We start from the raw sequence: 24,263 nt of genomic DNA, 5'->3' as shown, positions 1-24,263 counted from the left end.
CTCCCCGTGGGTCTCTTTCCAAAGAGGACCCCGGAGGTCACACGATTACACGTGGGGGATCGGTGGACAGGTATGGGGGATGGGCAACTGGGGTTTCTCCTTGGTCGAAGACCCTTCCCCTGCAGAGTTCCCGTCTTCTCATTTAAAGGGGGGGGGGTTGTTGGAAGAGAAAAGAAGGGGTGGGCACTACCCCCACCCCCCCCCCCGCCGCCACCAGTAACATTCAGCATATTGAAGTGGGCTTTAGGGTCTCTTCAGCAGTTTCAGAAAGGGGAAGGGGCCAATCCATGCCCTGAAAACAAAGGAGACGGGATCGGGTTGGGGGCCGCTCCAGGAGGAGAAACGGCAGACCTTTACCGTGAAATGCACCGTTTCAGAACTGACTTCCCGGGGAATTCTGAACGTTGAAGTTCACGGTGCTGAAATGGCTAAGGGGAGCAGCAGCCCCTTGTCCCCACCACACAAGCGGCGCTATTGGGGGGGGCAAGGCTTCTCTGCCCCCCCTTCCGCCCAATATGCGCCTGACCTCGCCTGCTCGCGCCGCTTGCTTCGTTTCTGCCGACTTGGATCTCCCCGCGGCCCCCTTACACCGGAGGGATCTTGGCTTTGCTCTACGGCCCGGCCCCCCCCTTGGCCACGCGGGTGGCGCTGCTGCCCCCCGGGAAAGATAAGAGACCCTTCCCCAGCAGCTGCCCCACCATCCAAGCAAGCCCGCTGCCCCAAACCCCTCCCGGCCTGGCGAAAAAAGGGGTGGAGGCAGCTTTGGAAGATGCACGGGGGAAAGAGCTGGGGGGGGCAGCTGGAAGGGGCTCTGGGCAGCCCCTGGACAAGGAGTCAGACCCGGGAAGGGCAAGGGAGACGGTCGGGGGCATCCGAATGGCCTTGCCCCCCATAGACCGCCGGACCCTCGCCCGTTTCTCCCCTCCGGACTCCCGCTCTCAGCCGACCGACCGAGCGCCTTGCGAAGACGGCGCTGGGCGATCCCCGGCGGGCGCCCGCTTGCAAAAGGAGGCGTTCTGGAAGCGCCGCCCTCCCCCGCCCCTCCTCTCCCAGGCCCTCCCCCTGCCAGGAGGGCTTTGCGGGCGTTTGCTATGGCTGCGGAGGGGCCGAGCCGAGACGCGGGCAGAGCTCCAGCCGCCGCCGCCCCCAGACCCCTCGCAAGCGGCCGGCCCGGCCGGAGGGTCCCCCGCCCACGCTCGACCCCCACCGCCGGGAGGGGGCGGACCGGGCCGGTGGTGCTGCGCTGAAGGGACCGACCGGCGGAGCAAGAGGTGAGGGCGGCGGACTGGCAGCGCGGGAGAGATGCCGACCCTTCCCCGACTTGCAGCCCGACTCGCGACCCGCCCGGGGGGACGCGCCGACCCGACCCGACCCTCAGCCGGAGCGACCGCAGGCCCCTCCGGCTTCGCGGCGACTGCGGAGCCCGGGGGGGACGATGCCCGCGGGGGTCCCGGAGGCGGCCCGGAGGAGGGGTCCCTGTGCGCCCCCATCGCCCCGGGGCGGGAAGGTTTGGTTGGCGGAGGCGGAGGCGGCGGGGCTGGCGGGGCTGCTGCGGGAAGAAACCACCTCCCGCCCCATCCCGGCTGTCCCGCTTCGCCGCCGCCTCGGCCGCGGGTGCTGAACGGACAGTCGGCTCAGATCCGTCGCCCGTCCACTGGCCTTGTGGTGTCCCTCGGCGAGCGGAGCCCCGGCTGGGCTAACGGGGGGTCGAACCCCCGGGCGTTGCAGCCTTCGGAAGGACCACCCACTCACCGCCCCCTCCCCACCTCAGCGGCCTCCTTCGCCTCCTCCGAGGCTGGCTAAGCGGATCAGCGGATAAGGAGCGCCCGGCCCTGACCTGTCCTTGGCCCCGCTGCGGGTGGGGGACTCTCCGCTCCTCTCCTCCGCCCCATTCGTGGGGATGGGGGAGGCCTTGTCTTAGGTGCAGAGCCCCAGAGGGGACCTCCCACTCCTGCCCTGCACGGGGAGGGGGGATTTCTGGGGTCCTGGGGAGGCTTTCCCCTCACCTGGCTGCGTGGCTTAAAAGGGGCACCTAAAGCTGCCCCCGTTCAGAATGGGGCACTGTGGACAGAAAAGGGGGGGGGCTTAAGTCTGGAAGCTAGAGAATGGAATGGAAATTTTCTGCAAATCTGAATTCAAAATCTGGAGGAATTTCCTTCCCTGTGCGAAGCTGTAGAAAAGCTGCCCTCTGTGGGATGTGTGTGTGTGAGAGTGTGTGTGTGTGTGTGTGTGTGTGTTCCCCTCCATCCCTAGAGGGTTTCAGGGCAAAGCAGAAAACAGCCTGAGGAATCTCCTGGTTTTAGCTGGGGGCTGGGCTTTGCAACCTGCGATTTTATACTTTACATAAAGTTTCTAGTCCTTAAGGTCCTTAAAGAGCCTGAAGCCTTGGCAACTGCTGGGGGCGTGTGAGTGTGTGTGTGTGTGTGAGAGAGAGAGAGAGAGAGAGAGAGAGAGAGAGGGAGGCTTGCCGAATGTGAGTGAACTTCAAGCCTCCTGCATAATTTACGGTGCCTGGCAGCCACTGAACAGATTGTGCAGGGTTGGCCGCTCTGCCCCAGTGCAAATGGCAGGAGTGCCCAGCGGGTGCCAACTGCAGTGTTCCCGTTGCTTTCGGCTTGGGGCATGAAGCCCCTTTGGGAGAAGAGCCACGGTTGTTAAGTGAATCTGGTTTCCCCACTGACTTTGCTTGTCAGAAGGTCACAAAAGGGGATTACATGACCCCCCCGGACACTGCAACCGTCATAAATGTGAGTCAGTTGTCACCTGAATGTAAATCACGTAACCACGGGGATGCTGCAATGGTCATAAGTGTGGAAAAAGTGTCCTAAGTCACTTTTTTCCGGTGCTGTTGTAACTTTGAACAGTTGCTAGGTGAACCGTCGTAAGTCAAGGACTATCTATAGGCTGCATCTTATTGTGGGGTGACTTTGGGCCTGTCCTGCTCTCTCAGCCCAACCGACCTCACAGGGTTGTTGTTGTGGGGAAAACAGGGGGAGGAAGATGTGTTGGGCATGTTCGTTGCCTTGAGTTATTGGTAAAAATAATTCCGTGGGAAATCAATCCATCCACCCTGGCAGGTTGGGGGCCTGGTTCAGGAGGGAGGGCCTGGCTCTGCTCACCACTGCCCCAGATGCAGCCCTCCTCAGGCCTGGGCATCGTATTCTGTGGGCCCAGAAGTGGGACAAAGGGGGCGCCCGGCCTCCTGCGTGGCCCTCCAACCCCTGCCAGTCTCCCCCAGATGCCTTCCAGGTTAGCCACCCAGTTCTCCTGGCACCGGGCCAAAGGCCTCTGCCCGGGTCTTCTTGCCAGGGGCCCTGTCACTTTCTATCAGGATCAGTGAAAGCAGGGGGCTCCAGCTTTGGCGCCCTTCAGATGTGTGGACTTCAACTCCCAGAACTCCCCAGCCAGCAGAGCCACAAGTCTTAAAATGGCCGAGGCCTGAGACCCCTGGTGGTTGATGCCACCCACCCACCGATCTGGACTCTGCTGTTCCCAAAACCTTGCTTCGTGCCCCCCCCCTTCTCCCCTGCACCCATCCAATTTTATATTTTGCATGCCTTCTCCTATGGGACAGGAGTGTGTGTGTGTGTGTGTGTGTGTGTGTGTGTGAAAGTGTTGGACAAAGACTGGGAAGACCTGGTTCATTCTCAACCAGGAAAGTCCTCTGCCAGTCCCAGCCTACCCCACTGGGAGGTTCTTGTGGGTCCTTTTGAAAGGGGTGTGTGTGTGTGTGTGTGTGTGTGTGTGTGTGTGTGAAGCCTGGAAGGAGAGGAAGCATCTCCTCCAGGGCAGCGAGGGGAGTAGAAGGGCCGGGCAGTTGCCAGCCCAGGAGAGCAGGAAGCAGAGGTTGCTCAGAGTCCTGAAGGGCCCATCTGGTGCCCCATCCCAGTGCCTGGAGAGGGCTGCAGGGGGGGACGGGACGGCCCAGTCCTTCGTGTCCTGCTCCTGGGGTGGGGATCAGGCTGACCACTGCTGTGGGCAGGAGAGCCTCTGGGTCTGACCCTGCCGTGTCCTTGCCAGCTTCTTTCGAAGCCAGTGGAGCAGGGAGGGCCCACCTGCTCTTCACTGCCAGCTGGGAAGGCCTCAAGGTGGGGGGGGGGAGAATGCTCCTGCTTTAAGTCGCTGTGGGGTGAGGAAAAGACACACAAACACAAACTCAGCCCCTCGGGTGGGCGGCAGGTCCTGCAAGCGGATTCTGCCTCTGTCTTCGCACAGCCCTCCCCTTCAGCTGACATTCAGTTACATAAAGGCAGCATTCGCAAGGAAAATGTAGGTCAGGGAAAATGGTTTCCTTGGTTGCTTCAACCAGCGTTCAAGAGATGGGGAAACGGGGAGGGGGCGCTGCACACACACACACACACACACAGACACACACACACGCGCAAGGCTCGGGAGTCTGAATTTGACGGGGGCTTTTAGGGGGAAAGTGGAGGCAGGATAAGAAGCGAGGGATAGAGACGAACCAAGGAGAAAGAAGGAGCCTAGAAACAGGGAGTATGATTAATCATTGGAACTGCTCGCTACCAGAAGTTGTGGGGGCTCCAACACTGGAGGTTTTTGAGAAGAGACAGGACAACCATTTGTCTGAAATGGTACAAGTGCTTGAGCAGGGAGCTGGACTAGAAGACCTTCAAGGTCTCTTCCGGCTCCTATCCTAACCTATCCTATGGAGGGACTGGCCTTTCGATCTCCCCTGGCCAAATAACCCCCATTCCTGCCACGGGAGGAGAGTCAGCCCTGGCAGGACCCTGCCTTAAAGAGGTTTTTTTCCTCCTAGAGGTGAACCTCCCCCCTCCCTAGGCCAGGGAGATCCAAACGCCATCGCGGGCTGGGGAATTCTGGGAGTTGAAGTCCGGAGCCCTCCAAGGGCTTTTCCCTGAAGGGGCTGAGAGGGGGAGCGTTTCTCCCTGATCCCAGGAGGTGCGGAACCCCTGCAGGATGGGTGATGCAGGGCAGCCCTTGCCGAAAACCACCTGCGAGCGAGCGTACTTCCATTTGCACTTCTGAAACATGCCGCTGCTTGCAAAGCCATTAAGGACGTTGTGTGTGGCCGAGGAGTGTGTGATTTGCAAGCACTCCGGTCCAAGGAGGGTTTGACCTTCCTCTGAGACTTTTTAGGACAGGCTCCCTCCCGTTCTCTCCAACCCCCCTGTGGTTGGAAAGCTGCAGGATTTATTTAACGTTTTGAGTTCCACCGTTCCAGCCTCAAAATCGATACCTGGGAATACTCGGGGCGGCTGGATCAATGGGGCTGCTGTAATTGCAGCGGCTTCCATCCGGCTCCTGAATTCGGTCCTTGTAAGGGCTACCAGATGCTTTGGGGAGAGCAAGGCTCCACCACCAGGATAGGTCCTGGGTGAAAATGTCCTTGGGCTCCGTGTTACTTCTTCAAAGGAGGGTTTGAGCAGCAGCTTTGCAGAGGGTGAGGCGGTTCTGCACGCTTAGGATTTAAGGAGCAACTGAGCTGCCAATTCAAACTGCCAGGAGCCTCTTTTCCAGATGGCAAAATAATGGCAAAGCTTCTCTATCCTTCAGGGATCCGACACCCCAACATTTCTGAGTCTGCTCCCAGGCACCCCGCAGGCCTGGAACAGTGTTTAAATCAAAATATATCAAAATATCAGAGTTGGAAGGGACCCTGGAAGTCTTCTAGTTCAACCCCCTGCCCAAGCAGGAGACCCTCGACCATTCCTGACAAATGGCTGCCCAATGTCTTCTTGAAAACTTCCAGTGATGGAGAATCCACCACTTCTGGAGGCAAGTCGTTCCACTGGTTAATTGTCCTCAGTGTTGGGAAGATTCTCCTCAATTCCAGGTTGCTTCTCTCCTTGATTAGTTCAGTTATTCAAACCTTCTGGTGCTTTGGAAAACAGCTTGACCCCCTCTTCTCCGTGGCAGCCCCTCAAATATGGGAACACTGCTAGTTTGTCACCCCCAATTCTTCTTTTCTTTAGACTAGCTAGCCAGACCCAGTTCAGATTATAGATGACAGATTAACAGATTACAGATTGAAAGGGACCATCTAGTCCAACCCACCCTAGCAGGAGACCCTACACCATTTCTGAGAGATGGCAGTCCAGTCTCTTCTTCAAAGCTTCCAGTGATGAAGCTCCCACAACTTCTGAAGGCAACTTCTTTTCCGTGGATGGATTGCTCTCAGTATCAGAAAATTTCTCCTTATTTCCAGGTTGAATCTCTCCTTGTTCAGTTTCCATCCGTTATTCCTTGTCTGGCCTTCTGGTGCTTTGGAAAACAGCTTGACCCCCTCATCTCTGTGGCAGCCCCCCAAATATTGGAAGACTGCTATCTTGTGTCCCCTGGTCCTTCTCTTCACTAGACTAGCCGTGTTCAGTTCCTGCAATCGTTCATTGTATGTTTTATCCTCCAGTCCCCTCATCATCCTGGTTGCTCTTCTCTGCACTTTTTCTAGAGTCTCAGCATCTTTTTTATAGTGTGGTGACCAAACCTGGATGCCGTATTCCAAGTGTGGCCTTATTAAGGTTTTATAAAGTGGCACTTATTAAATTCTATAAGGAAGCCCTAGGCTTTGCTGACTCCTTCCACCTAATAGATCCATGCTCCTGTGTTTTGTAATAACAACAATGCAGGTGATTATTGGCACTTAATTACCAGTTTCATGAAACCAGTGAAGGCCATTTCTGCCGTCCCCAGACAGCCAATGTTTTGAAAACATCTGCTAAAAAGCTGGTGGCTGCATTGCAACGGTTTCTCGCCCTTCCTTCAGCAGCTGAACTGAAATTGGATATTGCTCCGTTGCAGAAAAATCTAACTCTGGAGGGAGGCCCAGAGCAAATTTCAAAATGGCAAAAAATAATAAAAAATAAAATAAAATTACTATCAGTACCCAAATCATAGTTCTTTTTTTAAAAAGTTGATTTGCAGGGGTGTGAAACATCTGCAGACTTGCTCGCGGTCACCAGTATATTTGAGGGGTCAGGAAGAGGAAAGAGGGGAGGGTAAGAAAGAAGCACGAAATCATTATTGCTGATGCCCCTCGAAGAAGAAGAAAAGCATCATGAGAGATCCAGAGCTGGCTGCCTCTGTTCTGGTTCCTTTTGCTGACACCAGTTTTATTTGCTGCTTGGAAAAAGATGGAGGGGAGAGAAAAATGATGGAACCTGCAGGGTGGGGTGGGGGGTTTCCTAGCGGGAAGCTGCCCGGCTGCAGCCCCCTTCCAGGCCTGGAGAAGGGTGAGGAAACGGGGCTGCTCCTGTTCCCATTTGGGTCACCGAGGCGTCTGGGAGGCCTTCAGGAAGGGGACTTGCCATGGGGTGGATGCAGTGGGTGCTTCTCTAAGCTGCACATGGTGGAGACCCTCAGAGCCCCATTGAACCCTGACGCAGGGGGGAAAGAAAGGTGGGGCTTTCTCCAGCAGAATCCCAGACCCACAAGCACAAGAGCCACTCTGGAGCTTTGAATGAGTCTGACCCTGAATGCAAATGGCTCCTAGCCAGGAGGTGACATTTAATGGCAGCGTTTGCTTCTTAATTAGCCTCTTAAGTACCGAGACCGGAGAATCTTTGGGGCTCAGGGCTGAATTTCGAGGTCCTTGGTGCTCTCTGGGCTTGGTTATTTTCTTGCAGACGTTTCAGGACCCAGCTAGGTAATGTCATCAGTGGTAGAAGGGAGTGGGTTGCAGGAGGAGGAAGAGGACAGCTGTGGGTATTTGGAGCTGTCTAAACTCAGCAAGTTTTTTTGCAGGTGTTTCATGACCCAACTAGGTAACTTCTTCAGTGCTAGAAGGGAGGGGGGGTTGTGGAGTCCTTTGCGTTCTCTGAGGTTGGCTGTTTTGTTGCAGATGTTTCATGACCCAACTGGCATGGATGAGGTCACTTGAATGAAACACCAAACATCTGCAAGCAAACCACCCACTTCAGAGAGCATCAAGGGCCCCTCGGAATCTCTAGGTTTTTCCTTTATGGGGTCTGAAGCCCCCCACCACCACTAAAAGGATGGGGAGGGAGACTTATTCCACCCACTCCCTTTCTGATTCAACCAGCTGGTTACGCAATCGGCAACTTCTTCCTTCCAGCCGGAGAGAATGGTACCCAAGCCTGCCCTGGTCTCCATGGTTACCAGCATCCGCCCCTCTTCCTCTTCCACTCTGTTTTCTTTTAACAATAGTCTCCTGCATTTCGGGAGGGCCCGTTCTATTTTCCGCTGGGATCAGAAGGTGCCCCAGATGGGAGACAGGGTTGGCAGAGGCAACGGGCAGCCATATTGCCAGCGCTGAATTCTCTTCCGTGGCACGTCCCACAAAATCCCACCCAGCGTGGCACCTGCTGGAAGGTTCAAAGGTTAGACTTGTGATTGGCTTTGAAAAGAAGAAGGTGTTGGAAGAAATAATGGGGGCTGATTGGAAAGAAGCTCCATTTATTGATGAGGCAGAACCACCAAACTGGTGTGATTCTGGTGCAGCTGACCACATGGAGTTTAGTGTCAGGCCTGATAGCCATCTTTTGCCTTGGGCCTTCAGGCCTGCCACATTTCCTACTGTGGGAAACTGGGAAGTGGGATTGTATGGAGTAAGGGTGATATATAGTCATAATAACATTCCTTTCTCAGGGAGTCAAGGACATCTTGCCCTGCACCTGGAGGGGTGTGACTGGGAGGCATCTCCAGATGGGACGGTACTTTGGTTGGACCATGTGATGGACATGTGGGTGTTGGGCCAGAATTTGGACTTTCCTTGAGTGGGGAAAACATGGAAGCTTTCAGATTCGGGTTTTCCCAGATGTGCCAATATGACATCTCTAATAAAATGGAACTTTGAGGAACTTCTAGCCTCAGAGTCTTCTTTTGTTGGGGGTGTTACTTGGAACCCTGACATTGAGAGTGAGGGGTTTTTATACCTTCCCTTGGGCTTTGCATTTGAGCTTCCTGTTCCTGTGCAAGAAATGTATTCTATTGGCTGTTGTCAGATTCCCATGGGGCCATATAGGGGTTATGTTTGTCTGAGCTAAGTTTGGTTGAAGTTTGCTGGGGGTGGCGCAGTGAAGGGGCTTTGGGCAATTCCTATTGTGGGCTGAGTGCTAATCCTACCTTTGTTGGATCTTGGGTGAGGGTATCTGCTTATGAATAGTGCTAGCCATCTATTTATCTCTTAAGTGCTGACATCTGCCGTGGGCTGTTAAGGAAGGTGGGGGCTGCTTTCCAAGAATATGTTTCTCCATTTCTCATCCAGAGAAATATAATATTCTGCCTTTTTAATATTTCTCAAAATATTTCATTCTTCTAGAAGAGGGGTGGGTGCTAACTTTCTACAAAGGGGTGGAAGGTAAACAGCCACTCCGTGTGACCTTACCAGGGCCTTAGAAAGTAGCACAAACATTTTATTAACACCTGATATCTTGATTCTACCCTTCTGCTCCTTCCTCTCCCTGCCCAGGTCCAAGCCCCTCTCCCTCCACAGCTCCAGAGAGCTGGGAGAAGCTATCAGCTGCCTGGTTGCTCTGAGAGAGCCAAAGATAACCTTTTAGGATACTTCTCTGGTTCAAGAGGTCTAGGAACTTGCTCGCCTCCTTCACTGATACTCTCTGAAACAGGGGTCTCCAACCTTGGCAACTTTAAGACTTGTGGACTTTGACTCCCAGCTTTACTGGCTGAGGAATTCTGTGAGTTGAAGTCCACAAGTCTTAAAGCTGCCAAGGTTGGAGACCTCTGCTCTGGAACAAACTCCTTCCCTCTTTCAAGGCCTCTCTCTCATACCCCGAACCTCGCTGGCTGAATTGGAGACCAGAAGGAGCAAAGAGGTTGGAGGGCATGTCTCCCAAGGACTACAGTTCCCATCTGCTTCCCAATCCCAGTTTGATCCTCTCTGCGCCGGTCCTGGTGCTCTCTCAAGGCTTTATCCTGTTGGCATGGAAACCGGGTCTCGTTCTGGTCCTTTTGCTAACATGGCATCACTTGTGATTTGCCACAATCACAAAACGGCTGCCTCTTTCACACCTGTAAATGCAGGGCACAAAGAAGGAGTACGTGGGTGTGTAAGAGCCAAACCATGAGGAATCACTCCCACCTATATCTCACAGGGAGGGGTCTGGGCGGACAGCAGCTCCCTGGGAATTAAGGGGGGGGGGGTCGGTGTGTCCATCCATGGGCTAAAACCCCCTCCAGGGAATTGGACACGTGGACCTTTTAAGTGAGTAGGAGGAGTCCACTCATCTACAAGTGGGGCTGGTTGGGGGATTCTGAGAGTTGAGGTCCACAAGTCTTAAAGTTGCCAAGGTTGGATACCCCTGCCCTAAATTTTCCTAGCGGGCAGATGGGGAGGGGAGCTGCAGACCCCATCCTGATAGGTCTTTCAACTCTGCTGGAGGCAGTCCTCTGCCTTACGACCACAATTGAGCCTGAAATTCACGTTGTTAAGTAAGACATTGGCTATGTGAGTTTTGCCTCATTATTCGACTTTTCTTGCTTACGGGAAGCACAGCAGTGGTTAGGCTATTAAGTTGGTTGTTAAGTGAATCTGGTTTTCCCCCTTGACTTTGCTTGTGAGGGGATCACGTAACCGTCATAAGTAGGAGTCAGTTGCCAATCATTTCAATTTTGATCATATGACCACAGGGATACGGCAATGGTCATAAGCCTGAAAAACGGTCATAGGTCACTTTTTTTTAGTCTCATTGTAACCTCGAATGGTCACTAAAAAAACAGTTGTAGGCCAAGGACCGTCTGTATTCTGTTCCTATTTGTGCAAAGAGAATTTTTGTCCCTCCTTTCCTGGTTGAGAGAGAGCAGGAGCCAAAGTCTCCCTCAGCTTTACTGGGGCTTCCTCCTTCAGGCACCAATTAGGTTAACGGACTGCTAATTAAATCAGGAGCTTCCAGGATAGCTGGAGGCAGCCATGTGGGGGTGGGTTTCGCTGGCCTGCCAAAGGGAGCTCCTGCCGGCCTTACTTACAGATTAGACTTACAGACCAACAGAGTTGGAAGGGACCTTGTAGGTCATCCAGTCCATCCCCCCCCCCCACTCAAGCAGGAGACCCTGCATCATTTCTGACAGAGGGCAGTCCAGTCTCTTCTTGAAAGCTTCCAGGGATGAAGCTCCCACAACTTAGAATAGAATAGAATAGAATTTTATTGGCCAAGTGTGATTGGACACACAAGGAATTTGTCTTGGTGCATATGCTCTCAGTGTACATAAAAGAAAAGATACGTTCATCAAGGTACAACATTTACAACACAATTGATGATCAATATATCAATATAAATCATAAGGATTGCCAGCAACAAGTTATAGTCATACAGTCATAAGTGGAAAGAGATTGGTGATGGGAACTATGAAACGATTAATAGTAGTGCAGATTCAGTAAATAGTCTGACAGTGTTGAGGGAATTATTTGTTTAGCAGAGTGATGGCCTTCGGGAAAAAACTGTTCTTGTGTCTAGTTGTTCTGGTGTGCAGTGCTCTATAGCGTCGTTTTGAGGGTAGGAGTTGAAACAGTTTATGTCCAGGATGCGAGGGATCTGCAAATATTTTCACGGCCCTCTTCTTGATTCGTGCAGTATACAGGTCCTCAATGGAAGGCAAGTTGGTAGCAATTATTTTTTCTGCAGTTCTAATTATCCTCTGAAGTCTGTGTTTTTCTTGTTGGGTTGCAGAACCGAACCAGACAGTTATAGAGGTGCAAATGACAGACTCAATAATTCCTCTGTAGAATTGGATCAGCAGCTCCTTGGGCAGTTTGAGCTTACTGAGTTGGCGCAGAAAGAACATTCTTTGTTGTCCTTTTTTAATGATGTTTTTGATGTTAGCTGTCCATTTGAGATCTTGCGATATGATAGAACCCAGAAATTTGAAGGTTTCTACTGTTGATACTGTGTTGTCAAGTATTGTGAGAGGTGGAAGTATGGAAGGGTTTTTCCTAAAGTCTACCACCATTTCTACGGTTTTGAGTGTGTTCAGTTCCAGATTGTTTTGGTTGCACCACAAGGCTAGTCCTTCGACCTCTCGTCTATATGCGGATTCGTCATTGTCTCGAATGAGACCAATCACTGTTGTGTCATCTGCGAACTTCAGTAGCTTAACAAATGGATCATTGGAGATGCAGTCATTGGTATACAGAGAGAAGAGAAGTGGGGAGAGCACACAGCCTTGGGGGGGCCCTGTGCTAATTGTACAGGTATTTGATGTGATCTTGCTTAGCTTCACCTGCTGCTTCCTGTTTGTTAGGAAGCTTGTGATCCACTTACAAGTCTGTTCCGGTACCTGTAGCTGGTTTAGCTTAGTTAGAAGAATGTCTGGAATGATGGTATTGAATGCTGAACTAAAGTCTACAAAAAGGACCCTTGCATAGGTCTTTGGAGACTCAAGATGTTGTAGGATGTAGTGCAGAGCCATATTAACAGCATCATCTGTTGATCTATTTGCTCGGTATGCAAATTGCAAGGGGTCTAAAAGCGGATTCGTGATGGTTTTCAGGTAGGAAAGCACTAGCCTTTCAAAGGTTTTCATGACTACAGATGTTAGAGCAACTGGTCTGTAGTCATTTAGTTCCTTGATGGTGGGCTTCTTCGGCACTGGGATGATGGTAGAGCGTTTGAAGCAAGAAGGAACATAGCACATCTCTAGTGATTTATTGAAAATATGGGTGAAGATGGGGGCCAATTGGTCAGCACAGACTTTTAAGCAAGAAGCAACTTCAGAAGGCAACTTCTGTTCCATGGGTTGATTCTTCTCACTGTCAGAAAAAATTCTCTTTATTTCCAGGTTGAATCTCTCCTTGTTCAGTTTCCATCCATTATTCTTTGTCTGGCCTTCTGGTGCTTTGGAAAACAGCTTGACCCCCTCATCTCTGTGGCAGCCCCTCAAATATTGGAAGACTGCTATTCTGTCTCCCTGGGTCCTTCTCTTCCCTAGACTAGCCAGGCTCAGTTCCTGCAACCGTTCTTCATATGGTTTAGTCTTCAGTCCCCTCATCATCCTGGTTGCTCTTCTCTGCACTTTTTCTAGAGTCTCAATCTCTTTTTTATAGTGTGGTGACAAAAATTGGTTGCAGCATTCCAGGTGTGGCCTTACTAAAGCTTTACAAAGCGGCGCTAATACTTCAATGAGGAGATTGGGACTGACTGATTTATGGGTGATTGCAATCCACTGGCAAAGATGTTCTGGTTATCAGTCTATTTTTAACAATTTCATAAAGTCCACGATTCAGGTAGGGTCCCCTCTGATGGCCCAGCCTAGGTGATGCCCACCTATGTCACTGGGTGCATTGTGCTCCCCACCTGACAGAAAGAGAGGCGCCCCCTCTGCCTGCTTCTCAAACTCAGCCTTGGCGCTGCTGGACACAGAAGGCCTCAGTTGCAAAGATCAGGAAGTGGGTGACTGCAGGGGGTCTGGGCCCTCCAGCAACCCTCCCACTTCTCCGCCCACTCCAGTCCATTCCCAATTCACTCAGGCCGCCATCTCAGTTTTTTTAGGTAAAAACAAGAGGCAGCAGAGAGAGAGAGAGCCAGAAAGAGAAAGAATGGAGAGAGAGAGAGAGAAAGAGAGAGAAAGAAAAAGAAAATCATAAAGAGTGAGAGAGAAGGTTTAGGACCGGGTTACTTACGGGACCGCCTGCTGCTACCGGTGGCCTCCCATCGACCAGTGCGCTCCCACAGAGAGGGTCTCCTCAGGGTGCCGTCAGCCAAACCATGTTGACTGGCGACCCCCAGGGGGAGGGCCTTCTCTGCGGGGGCTCCAGCCCTCTGGAACGAACTTCCCCTCGGGCTTCGACAACTCCCTGGCCTCCGGGCCTTCCGGCATGAGTTGAAGACTCTTTTATTTCATCGTGCAGGACTGGCCTAATAGTTTTTAATGGGGGTTTTTAGTAGTTTTTAGAATTTTCAGCCTATTTAAATTAATCTTTTAAATTTGTTTTTAATGTTTATATTTGTTGTTCTTAGTTGGCTGTAAACCGCCCTGAGTCCTTCGGGAGAAGGGTGATATAGAAGTTGAAATAATAAATAAATAAATAAATAAATAAATAAATAAATAAATAAATAAATAAATAAATAAATAAATAAATAAATAAATAAATAAATAAATAAAATAAAATAAAATAAATAAATAAATAAGGTAAGAGAGAAGAGAGAAGGGAGAGAGGGAGAGGGAGAGAAAGAAAAGGAAGAAAAGGAAGGAAGGAAGGAGAGAGAGAGAGAGAAAGAAAGAGAAAGAAAAGAAAATCATAAAGAGTGAGAGAAGGTTTAGGACGGGTTACTTACGGGACCGCCTGCTGCTACCGGTGGCCTCCCATCGACCAGTGCGCTCCCACAGAGGGTCTCCTCAGGGTGCCATCAGCCAAACCATGTTGACTGGCGACCCCAGGAGGGCCTTCTCTGCGGGGCTCCTGCTCTGGAACGAACTTCCCTCAGGCCCGACAACTCCCTGGCCTCCGGCCTTCCGGCATGAGTTGAAGACTTTTATTTCATCGTGCAGGACTGGCCTAATAGTTTTTTTAATGGGGTTTTTAAATAGTTTTTAGAATTTTCAGCCTATTTAAATTAATCTTTTAAATTTGTTTTTAATTTTTATATTTGTTGTTCTTAGTTGGCTGTAAACCGCCCTGAGTCCTTCGGGAGAAAGGTGGTATAAAAATTGAAATAATAAATAAATAAATAAATAAATAAATAAATAAATAAATAAATAAATATATAAATAAATAAATAAATAAATAAATAAATAAATAAATAAAATAAAATAAAATAAATAAATAAATAAGGTAAGAGAGAAAGAGAGAAGGGAGAAAGGGAGAGGGAGAGAAAGAAAAAGAAAGGAAGAAAAGGAAGGAAGGAGAGAGAGAGAAAGTGAAAGAAAGAGAAAGAAAAAGAAAATCATAAAGAGTGAGAGAGAAGGTTTAGGACCGGGTTACTTACGGGACCGCCTGCTGCTACCGGTGGCCTCCCATCGACCAGTGCGCTCCCACAGAGAGGGTCTCCTCAGGGTGCCATCAGCCAAACCATGTTGACTGGCGACCCCAGGAGGGCCTTCTCTGCGGGGCTCCTGCTCTGGAACGAACTTCCCTCAGGCCCGACAACTCCCTGGCCTCCGGGCCTTCCGGCATGAGTTGAAGACTCTTTTATTTCATCGTGCAGGACTGGCCTAATAGTTTTTAATGGGGGTTTTTAGTAGTTTTTAGAATTTTCAGCCTATTTAAATTAATCTTTTAAATTTGTTTTTAATTTTTATATTTGTTGTTCTTAGTTGGCTGTAAACCGCCCTGAGTCCTTCGGGAGAAAGGTGGTATAAAAATTGAAATAATAAATAAATAAATAAATAAATAAATAAATAAATAAATAAATAAATAAATAAATAAATAAATAAATAAATAAATAAATAAATAAATAAATAAAATAAAATAAAATAAAATAAAATAAAATAAAATAAGGTAAGAGAAAAAGAGAGAAGGGAGAAAGGGAGAGGGAGAGAAAGAAAAAGAAAGGAAGAAAAGGAAGGAAGGAGAGAGAGAGAGAATGGAGAAAGAAAGAGAGAAAGAGAGAGTGGTTCAGGTGCCATCTTTCTGATCTGAGCCTGCAGCCGGGGGGGTGGGGGGCAGGGGGTGGGGGGCAGGGGTGGGGGTGGGGAGGTCATTTTGGAGACCCAAAAGCCATTCAAGCTTCTGGCTGTGAAGAAGAGCCGGGATCTCGCTGACACACCCCCTGGGCATTTTGCATGTGCAGATAGTCCTCCACTTACAACCCTCCATTTAGCCACCATTCAAAGTTAAAACGGCACTGAATAAAGTGGTTTATGATCGTTTTCCACACTTACGGCCGTTGCTGTGTCGCCACGTTCCCATGATCAAAATTCGGATGTTTGGCAACCGATTCGTATTTCTGATCGCTGCCCGTCTCCCGGGGTCACCTGATCCCACTTTGTGACTTTCTGGCAAGCAAAGCCAATGGGGAAGCCAGATTCACTTAATGTGTGACTCACTTAACAACTGCAGTGCTTCACTTCATAATTGCGGCAAGAAAAGTCATAAAATGGGGCAGAATTCACTTAACACATATCTCACTTAGGAACTCAAATATTGGGCTCAATTGTTGTTGTAAGTCAAGGACTCCCTGTATGGGGAAGGCACCCGCTGAAGAGGGAGGAGGAGGAGGAGGAGGAGGAGGGTGGGCCCAGTGGCAGGTGGCACCAGGGCCCCCCTGAGAGCAGAGGCTCACCCACAGGGACATCAAAGGTGCCAATGGCCCCCTGAGGGCTGCTTGCTGCTCTCTAAGCTGGTTGCTTTCTTGCAGATGTTTCATGACCCAACTAGGTAACATCATCAATGCTAGTAGTAAGGAGTGTGGTCTTGTTTGTGCAACCCGGCTCCCTTCTGGCACTGATGAGGTTACCTAGCTGGGTCATGAAACATCTGGAAGAAAACAAGCAAGCTTAGAGAGCACCGAGGGCTCCTCATTTCCACCCTGAGCTACAAATATTCTCCATTGCTGCCTCTTCTGTCTGCCTGGCACTAACTGCCCTAACAGCAGCATCAGGAGCCTACCTGCCAGGGCTGTTGTGCATCTCCTTTTGGAATGCAATGTCCCTAGGGAACATATCTGCCTGACCCCTTCTTTCCCCAGGACTCCAGGAGTCGCCATGTTGACCAGCATCGCTGATGGGCTCCTCTGCTGCCTGCTGGGCAAGGCGCCGAATGTGGTGGGGCCCCTGGAGCCTGTGGAGTCCAGCAACGGCTACAGCTTCGTGGAGGTCAAGCCTGGGCGGGTCCTGCGGGTGAAGCACGTGGCCCCCTCCCGGCCCCCCGGCACGGAGGAGGAACCCCAGAAGACGGGTGCCGTGCACTGCAAGCGCCGGATCGCCGTGTACCGCAACGGCCAGATGGTCATTGAGAACCTGGCCGAGGCGGTGCAACCAGACATCCCGCAGAACGGCGCCGAGGCCCAGACCGTGGCGGAGGCAGAGGTCTCGTATGCGAATCCGGCCACAGGGACCCCCACAGCCGGCGGGGGCACGGCGCTCAAACGCCGCCGGCAGAAGCCCAAGAAAGTGGTGCACATCGACTGCACCAAGTACATCAGCAGCTGCAAGGGGACCCACCGGGACGTGGTGCTCTTCTTCATCCACGGGGTGGGCGGCTCTTCGGACATCTGGAAGGAGCAGGTGGACTTCTTCACCAAGCTGGGCTACGAGGTGGTGGCCCCCGACCTGGCTGGGCACGGGGCCAGCTCTGCCCCCCAGATTGCGGCCGCCTACACTTTCTACGCCTTGGCGGAAGACCTGCGCAGCCTCTTCAAGCGATACGCCAGGAAAAGGAACATCCTGATTGGACACTCCTACGGGTAAGAGGGAAAGGGGCCGGGGGCTCTCCTGGTGGTTTCTTACAGACAGGTAGTCCTCGACTTACAACCAGAAACGGGAGCAGAATTTACATCACTAAACAAGACGATGACGTGCATTACCTCTGATTTTACAGTGGTTTTTTTGCTGCGGTCATTAAGCAAAGCAATGCAGTTGTTAAGTTAGTTACATGGTTGTTAAGCCAATCTGCCTTCCCCCACTGATTTTGCTCATCAGAAGGTTGCAAAAGGGGGTCCCGTGACCCCCCAGGACACTGCAAGAGCATCCCAATTTTAATCCCATGTCCGTGGGGGACGCTGCGGTGGCTGTACATGTGCAAAACGGCCTTATGTCTCTTTTTTCTGCCCCGTTGTAATTTCAAACAGTCCCTAAATGAAGTCAAGGACCACTTGCGTAGAGTGCCTCTGAACATGGAGGCTCTCCGCTTCCCTGCGAGGGACGGAGATGCCACCTTCGCCACATCTCATTGTCCGCCCTGCGTGTCCTTTGTCTCAGGGTCTCCTTCTGCACCTTCCTGGCCCACGAATACCCGGATCTGGTGCACAAAGTGATCATGGTCAACGGAGGGGGCCCCACCGCCCTGGAGCCCAGCCTCTGCTCCATCTTCAACATGCCCCCCTGCGTGCTGCGCTGCCTCTCGCCCTGCCTGGCCTGGAGCTTCCTCAAGTGAGCCTCCTGGGGGGCACACGGGGGGGCGGAGTGGGCAGACCTCCCCGGCCACAACTGGGCTGCCCACCAGACCTGCGTGGCTGCCCTGAAGGTGGTGGTGACGGCAGCAGCTCCCATTCCCAGGCACCCTCTCGCCCTGCCTGGCCTGGAGTTTCCGCAAGTGAGCCTCTGGGGTGTGGGATGAGTGGGGCAGGTCTCCCCCATGGGCCACGCATGGCTCCCCTGGTGTCTTTTCCCCCCTGGACCCTCCAGGGCCCTGCCCGTCTGTTTGGGGGCTCAGACAGCCTTGAATCATCCCTCTCCTCCTGGGAAGGCCAGGGTCCCCCTTCTTCCTTGGCCCAGCCCCAGATTGCAGGGTCTTGGACTCCCCCCGCCCACCGTGCTGACCCTGTGCCCTTCTCCCCGGCAGAGCCGGCTTTGCCCGCCAGGGTGCCAAGGAGAAGCAGCTGCTGAAGGAGGGCAATGCCTTCAACGTCTCCTCCTTCGTCCTGAGGGCCATGATGAGCGGGCAATACTGGCCGGAGGGAGACGAGGTCTACCACGCCGAGCTGACCGTGCCCGTGTTGCTGGTACATGGCATGCATGACAAGTTTGTGCCCGTGGAGGAGGACCAGCGCATGGCGGAGGTACGTCATATTCCCCCCCCCCAGAACCCCCTTAGCTCCCAGGGAGCCCCTGATGCGTCTCAATGGGGAGGGTCCCCTTTGCTGCCCTGGGAGGCTGCTCGGTTGAGATGCCCAGGAAGGGGGTGTCAGGGGCAGCAGAGGGGCAGATGGGCCCAGGGGCAGCAAGATTGGCTGGACGGAAATTAAGGGAGGGGCCTATGAGAGAGGGAGGGGCTTGCAAAGAAGGCAGAGGTGCTGTTCACCTGATTGCACCCACGTTCCCCCAGATATGGGAAGGCACAGGAGGAGGGGGGGGCTGAGTGCCATTTCGGTGGAGGCGAAGTTTGTTCAATCTGGACAATCTGTCTAGGAAGCACATGAACCCTCCCCAATCTCCCCCCCCCTCAGCATTAAAATTTGATTGAAGTCAAGATCTCACTGGGGAGGGGGGCAGATTGTCAGTTGGTCACATCTTCCAGATTGTGGGTCAGAAAAGCTGCATCAGTTCAGAGCTGCAGAGCGGTGCATGCCAGTCTCGAGAGGGGGGTACCAACTGCCTCACTTGGGGGGGGGGTTGTAGGCAAGACAAAGGCAGCAGTGCTTTGAGTTTGCACAAAGGCGCAAGTGAAACACACACACACACACACCAGAGACACAGCTGTTGTCCTCTGCAGTTGAAGGGAGAATGCAGGATGCACCCAGAGAGAAGAGCAGCCCCGTACACAGCTGGGGTGATCCTGAAGCCCCCTCCCCAACCTGCAGGCCACGCCTGACTGACCCCCCTCCCCGCCCTTTTTGCCCCCAGATCCTGCTGCTGGCCTTCCTGAAGGTGATAGATGAAGGGAGCCACATGGTGATGTTGGAGTGTCCGGAAACGGTCAACACCCTCCTGCACGAGTTCCTGCTCTGGGAGCCTGAGCCCCTCCCTTCTGAAGAGGGCCCCCCGGCGGGGAAGAAGTAGTTGGTGGATGGGGGTTCATTCTGAGGGTCCCGGGGCCACATTTGGTGGCTGCCCCAAGGAGAGGTTCTTACGGCGGACGCCGAGAGTTGTCACGGATGGGGAAGACGGTGCTGTGTCTCCCTGCCTGGGAGTCCGGTGGGGGGTAAGTAGCTGGAATGTGGGGAACCCTAGAACCGAAGGACGGCGGCCAGCAACGATCAGCACCCCCAAAACTTCAGGCAGAGAAGAGAGGCAGACGGGCAGAAGCTGCTTTGCTTCTTGCAGCAGGATGATGGGCTCTGGAGTCTCTGCAAAGGGATACCGGGGCTTCCTTCCTGATGCCTTGACTGGGCCGCTGGGGTGCCCTCTCGGAGCGGGCATGGGTGGCGCTGGACGGGTGCCCGCCTGGACCGCTGACATTTTCTGCCCCACCGCAGCTGCGTCTGAAGAGGTTGTGGGAATTTGCAGGCTGAATTCTCCCACGCTGCTGGTGGAAGAGGAGGACGTGGGGCCGAAGCCCCCCAGCAGCCCAGCCTGGGGGCAGAGCGGGAACCAGGTTGCTCCAACCCCTTGCATACTTGTCTTGTCAGAACCTTCACCGGCCTCTGCCCCCCCATCCTACCCCAAGGAGTGGGGGCTGCAACCCAGAGATTGCTAGCACTGAGTGTGCTTGGAACACACCGGAGGGGGGAGAGGCTGTCGCCCCCTCCCCATGTTGCTTCTTTCCAACTTGGGAGATGCTGGAGTTCAGCCCAAGGGGGGGGGAGTCCAGACCCCTGCCCCCTCCCTCACCTGTGCCCCTCCCCCATGGTGTTTGTAAATAAACTTTGCAAAGTTGTATCTACCCCCCCAACGGTATTGCAGGGTAAACGGTGCCAGCTCTCAACTTGGAGGGTTGGCAGCCGGGCACCAGCAGGAGAGTTTGGTGCCATTTGGGGGCTCCTTCCCCCATCTCCGCTTCGGCCTTGGCCTCTTTCCGGAAGGGAGTCTGGAGGCTGGGAATTTCACGGGGGCTCAGAGCTTTTCTCCACCCCTTCCCCTTTGGGCAGAAATGCAGCCGGTTCCTCAACTTACGACCCCAACTGAATCCAAAATATTTGTTTGCTAAGTGAGACGGGTGAGTTTCACCCCATTTTACAAACTTCCTGAAGTTGTTAAGTGAGTAACGCCGTTATTAAGCGAATCTGGCTTCTGACTTGCTTGTCAGAAGGTCGCAAAAGGGGGGAATCGCCCAACCCCCCCCCCCCGGGGACGCTGCAACCGTCGCAAGTCCTTGCCAGTTGCCAAACATCCTAGTTTCGATCACGTGACCCTGAGGAGGCTCCCAGGGCCGTGTGAAAAACTTTCTCCTCTCAGTCACTCTTTTCCGTGGTCTCGTAACTTCAAGCGGTCACAAGGACCGCCTAGCAAAGCCCCGGTTCTGACCCACTGCCTATCAGGGCAGCCAGGTTGGCTTCAGTGGGGGAAATCCTGAGAACCTTCTTGGAAAGACCCTGGTTTAATTTGGGGGTCCTCCTCTCCCCCCCCCAGGAGCTGCTGCCTGCTGGGGGCCTGTCCGGTCCAGAAGGAGCAGAGCCCCCACCCGGCATCGGGTCAGGCCCCCATCAGGGTCTCCTTGGAGCTGAGCCATCCAGAGATGGCACTGTACCCACACACCCCGTTCCCCCCTCCTGCCTGGCTGATCGCCCCAGCCCCCCCTCCCAAGAGCCGTTCGCTCCCTCCCCCCCCCCCGTCCACCTTTGGCAGCGTTTGTCCTCAGACTGGGCGCCTTTCATGTTGTGCCAGGGATGAGAGTTTTTGAGATGGGAGCCTCAGACAACCTAGAAAATAGGGGCCTCCAGCTGAGGGTCAGCCAAGGGGGGTTGCTGCTAAGGCAGCCCACCTTATTTTTTCCCCTGGACCACAAAGACAATTTAAAGTGCAAAGAAGCACCTGTGCCACCTCCGTGCCAGCCAGTGCCTCCTTGCCCGTCTGCCTCAGGAAGGGCTGAGCTGCTCCCCTTACACCAATTTCCTCTCTCCCTCCCCCCCCAAAAAAGGATGGGAAAAGCACCCACTTTCTTTTTCCTCCCGTTTTATTCAAAGGATTAAAATACAAAAGAAAAAAATTAACAGACATAACAAAGCTAGACAAGAACATTAAAAAAAAATGAAAACATAAAAGACAAAAAAACCTTATTTTCCTCTTCTGGTTGGAACCCTGGCGAACGTATCGCAACAGCAGCAGCTTTTCCCCTCCTCCTTGCAAAACAAATCCAAAATCTGTAACCTTCTACATCTATTGGACCCGTCATGAAAGAAAAAAATAGTTGACCGGTTAAACGACTGAGAAGTTGTAGTTCAAGGCAGCCCCTTCTTGCCATTTGCTCCTAGACAGTCTACACACATTTCTCATTTACCACAAAACAGCAGTAAAGGGACCACATTAGTAGTACCTGTAGCTGCGAAGGACTGGGGTCCAGGTGTCCGAATGAGGTGTGCCTTTCCACTCCTGTGCAGGAATTCCTCTGTGCAGGAATAGGGTGAACCCAAATATCCGTAAATTCCCATTTCTCCTCTCCAAAGGCTGCCCTTCCCCAGCTAAAGAGGTAGATTCTCTCATCCCTCCATGGAAACTGGGGACTCCTGGATGGAGCCACGTGGCTGAGCCCCCCAAATTGGACCCAGTCAAAGCTTCTTGCTCTGCTTGCATGCACACGTCCACACTGTTACCGATAGATGTGTGCATTTTCACCCATACAACCCCCTTGAGTTTCCTTTCCTGAGAAGTTACTTGGTCTGTTGAGGAAAGTGAAGCCAAAAATAATAATTCTGAAGTATTTGGCTAGCAAACTTTCATTGCTCCCAGCAGGAGAAAATGTCGAATCAAGTTTCAAGGAATAATTGAACCTGCAAGAGGGGTGGATTTCAATTCCCAGAATTCCAGCCAGCATGGGGAGTTCTGGTAGTCCCTCCCTCTTAAAGCTGCAGAGGTTGAGAAACATCACTGAAGTTACGAAATGCATCTCTCCACCCACCCACCCCAATATACACCCACACACCTTTTCTGCAGAAATGTGTTCAAATTCCAGCTCTGACTGACAGCTGGACGTGGGAAGGGCTCGAACCCACTTCTTAAAGGACATCCATCCATTTGGAATCGTAAGCAGGGACTTTTGATGGCTGTCAATTGAACCTCCCTCCCCGGGAAGAAGCCCCAGCCGGCGCTGTGTCATTTTGCCCAAGTCCTAAATAAAGGGTCTCGTGTCCTGGAGAGGTGGGCTTCCTTCTCTTTTGAGTTTACCCATTGAGACTGACTGGCTGAGGGACATCAGGTGGTGCCCTCTCCCCCTTGCAGGGCGATCTTCTGTGCCTGGCATCAGGTTGGCTCTGAACTGGTCGTTCCCCAGGAGACACCCCCCCCCAAAAAAAGGAATGCTGGCATGGCCATCTTGGTGGCTGCCCCCTTCCCATCCAATGGGGCAGCTCCAAGGACCCAAATGGCAGCCAGCCATGAAAGGTGGCAGGGTGGCTGAACAGTCGCTCTCCTTGCAAAAAGTGCAGAGAAGAGCAACTAGGACGATTAAAGGCCAGAAGACAAAACAGAGGAAGAACAGTTGCAGGATTTGGGTTTGGCAAGAGAAAAGAAGGACGGGGGGGGGAGGCGGGGGGTTCCCCTTCTTCTGATTGGTCAGCATCTTCTGATTGGCACTCTTTTAATATTTGAGGAGCTGCCCCAAAGAAGGGGGGGGGTTTCAACTTATTCTCCAAAGCCCCTGAGGGTAGAAGAAGGAGCAACGGATGGAAACTCATCCAGGAGAGAAGCAACCTGGAACTAAGGAGAAACTTCCTGACTGTGAGAACAATTAACCAGTGGAACTGCTTGCCACCAGAAACTGTGGGTGCTCCAACACTGGAGGTTTTTTAAGAAGAGACTTTGCTAGTCCTCAAATTATGACCATAATGGACCCTGGGGTTTCTGTCGTCTGTCAAGGCACCCATGTGACAGACCCAATTTTACGAGTTTTTGCAGCGATCGTAAAGCAAACGTGGCAGCTGCAAAGTGAAAATGACCGTCATTAAGCGGGTCCATTATCCGCAATACAGCACCCAGAATCGCCTAGAAACAAGACGAGCAGCAAATACATTTCATAAATAAGTATTTAGTCTGAGACGAAGGATAAATTAAAGCTAGACAAGAACATTAAAAAAAAATGAAAACATAAAAGACAAAAAAAACTTATTTTCCTCTTCTGGTTGGAACCCTGGCGAACGTATTGCAACAGCAGCAGCTTTTCCCCTCCTCCTTGCAAAACAAATCCAAAATCTGTAACCTTCTACATCTATTGGACCCGTCATGAAAGAAAAAAATAGTTGACCGGTTAAACGACTGCGAAGTTGTAGTTCAGGGCAGCCCCTTCTTGCCATTTGCTCCTAGACAGTCTACACACATTTCTCATTTACCACAAAACAGCAGTAAAGGGACCACATTAGTAGTACCTGTAGCTGCGAAGGGCTGGGGTCCAGGTGTCCGAATGAGGTGTGCCTTTCCACTCCTGTGCAGGAATTCCTCTGTGCAGGAATAGGGTGAACCCAAATATCCGTAAACTCCCATTTCTCCTCTCCAAAGGCTGCCCTTCCCCAGCTAAAGAGGGTAGATTCTCTCATCCCTCCGTGGAAACTGGGGACTCCTGGATGGAGCCACGTGGCCGAGTCCCCCAAATTGGACCCAGTCAAAGCTTCTTACTCTGCTTG

The 24,263-nt window shown here is 52.3% G+C and overlaps 1 protein-coding gene across 2 annotated transcripts; it reads left to right on the top strand.

Moving 5' to 3' along the window:
- Window positions 1-19,562, top strand: ABHD8 (abhydrolase domain containing 8). 2 transcript variants are annotated; one of them, XM_058163675.1, is made up of 5 exons: window positions 1-70; window positions 16,581-17,297; window positions 17,812-17,982; window positions 18,395-18,611; window positions 19,396-19,562. In XM_058163675.1, the coding sequence occupies exons 2-5, from the start codon at window positions 16,597-16,599 to the stop codon at window positions 19,549-19,551; spliced, it is 1,245 nt and encodes a 414-aa protein (XP_058019658.1). In that variant the 5' UTR covers window positions 1-70; window positions 16,581-16,596; the 3' UTR covers window positions 19,552-19,562. The 2 variants fall into 2 exon arrangements, with proteins under 2 accessions (XP_058019658.1, XP_058019657.1); XM_058163674.1 differs by lacking the exon at window positions 1-70 and adding an exon at window positions 899-1,271.
- Window positions 19,563-24,263: the final 4,701 nt, after the last annotated feature.

The sequence above is a fragment of the Ahaetulla prasina genome, chromosome 1, assembly GCF_028640845.1.
Source record: "Ahaetulla prasina isolate Xishuangbanna chromosome 1, ASM2864084v1, whole genome shotgun sequence".
Classification (NCBI taxonomy): Eukaryota; Metazoa; Chordata; class Lepidosauria; order Squamata; family Colubridae; genus Ahaetulla; species Ahaetulla prasina.
The sequence above is the reverse complement of the archived record's forward strand: the minus strand, read 5'-3'. Positions and strand labels throughout refer to the sequence as shown.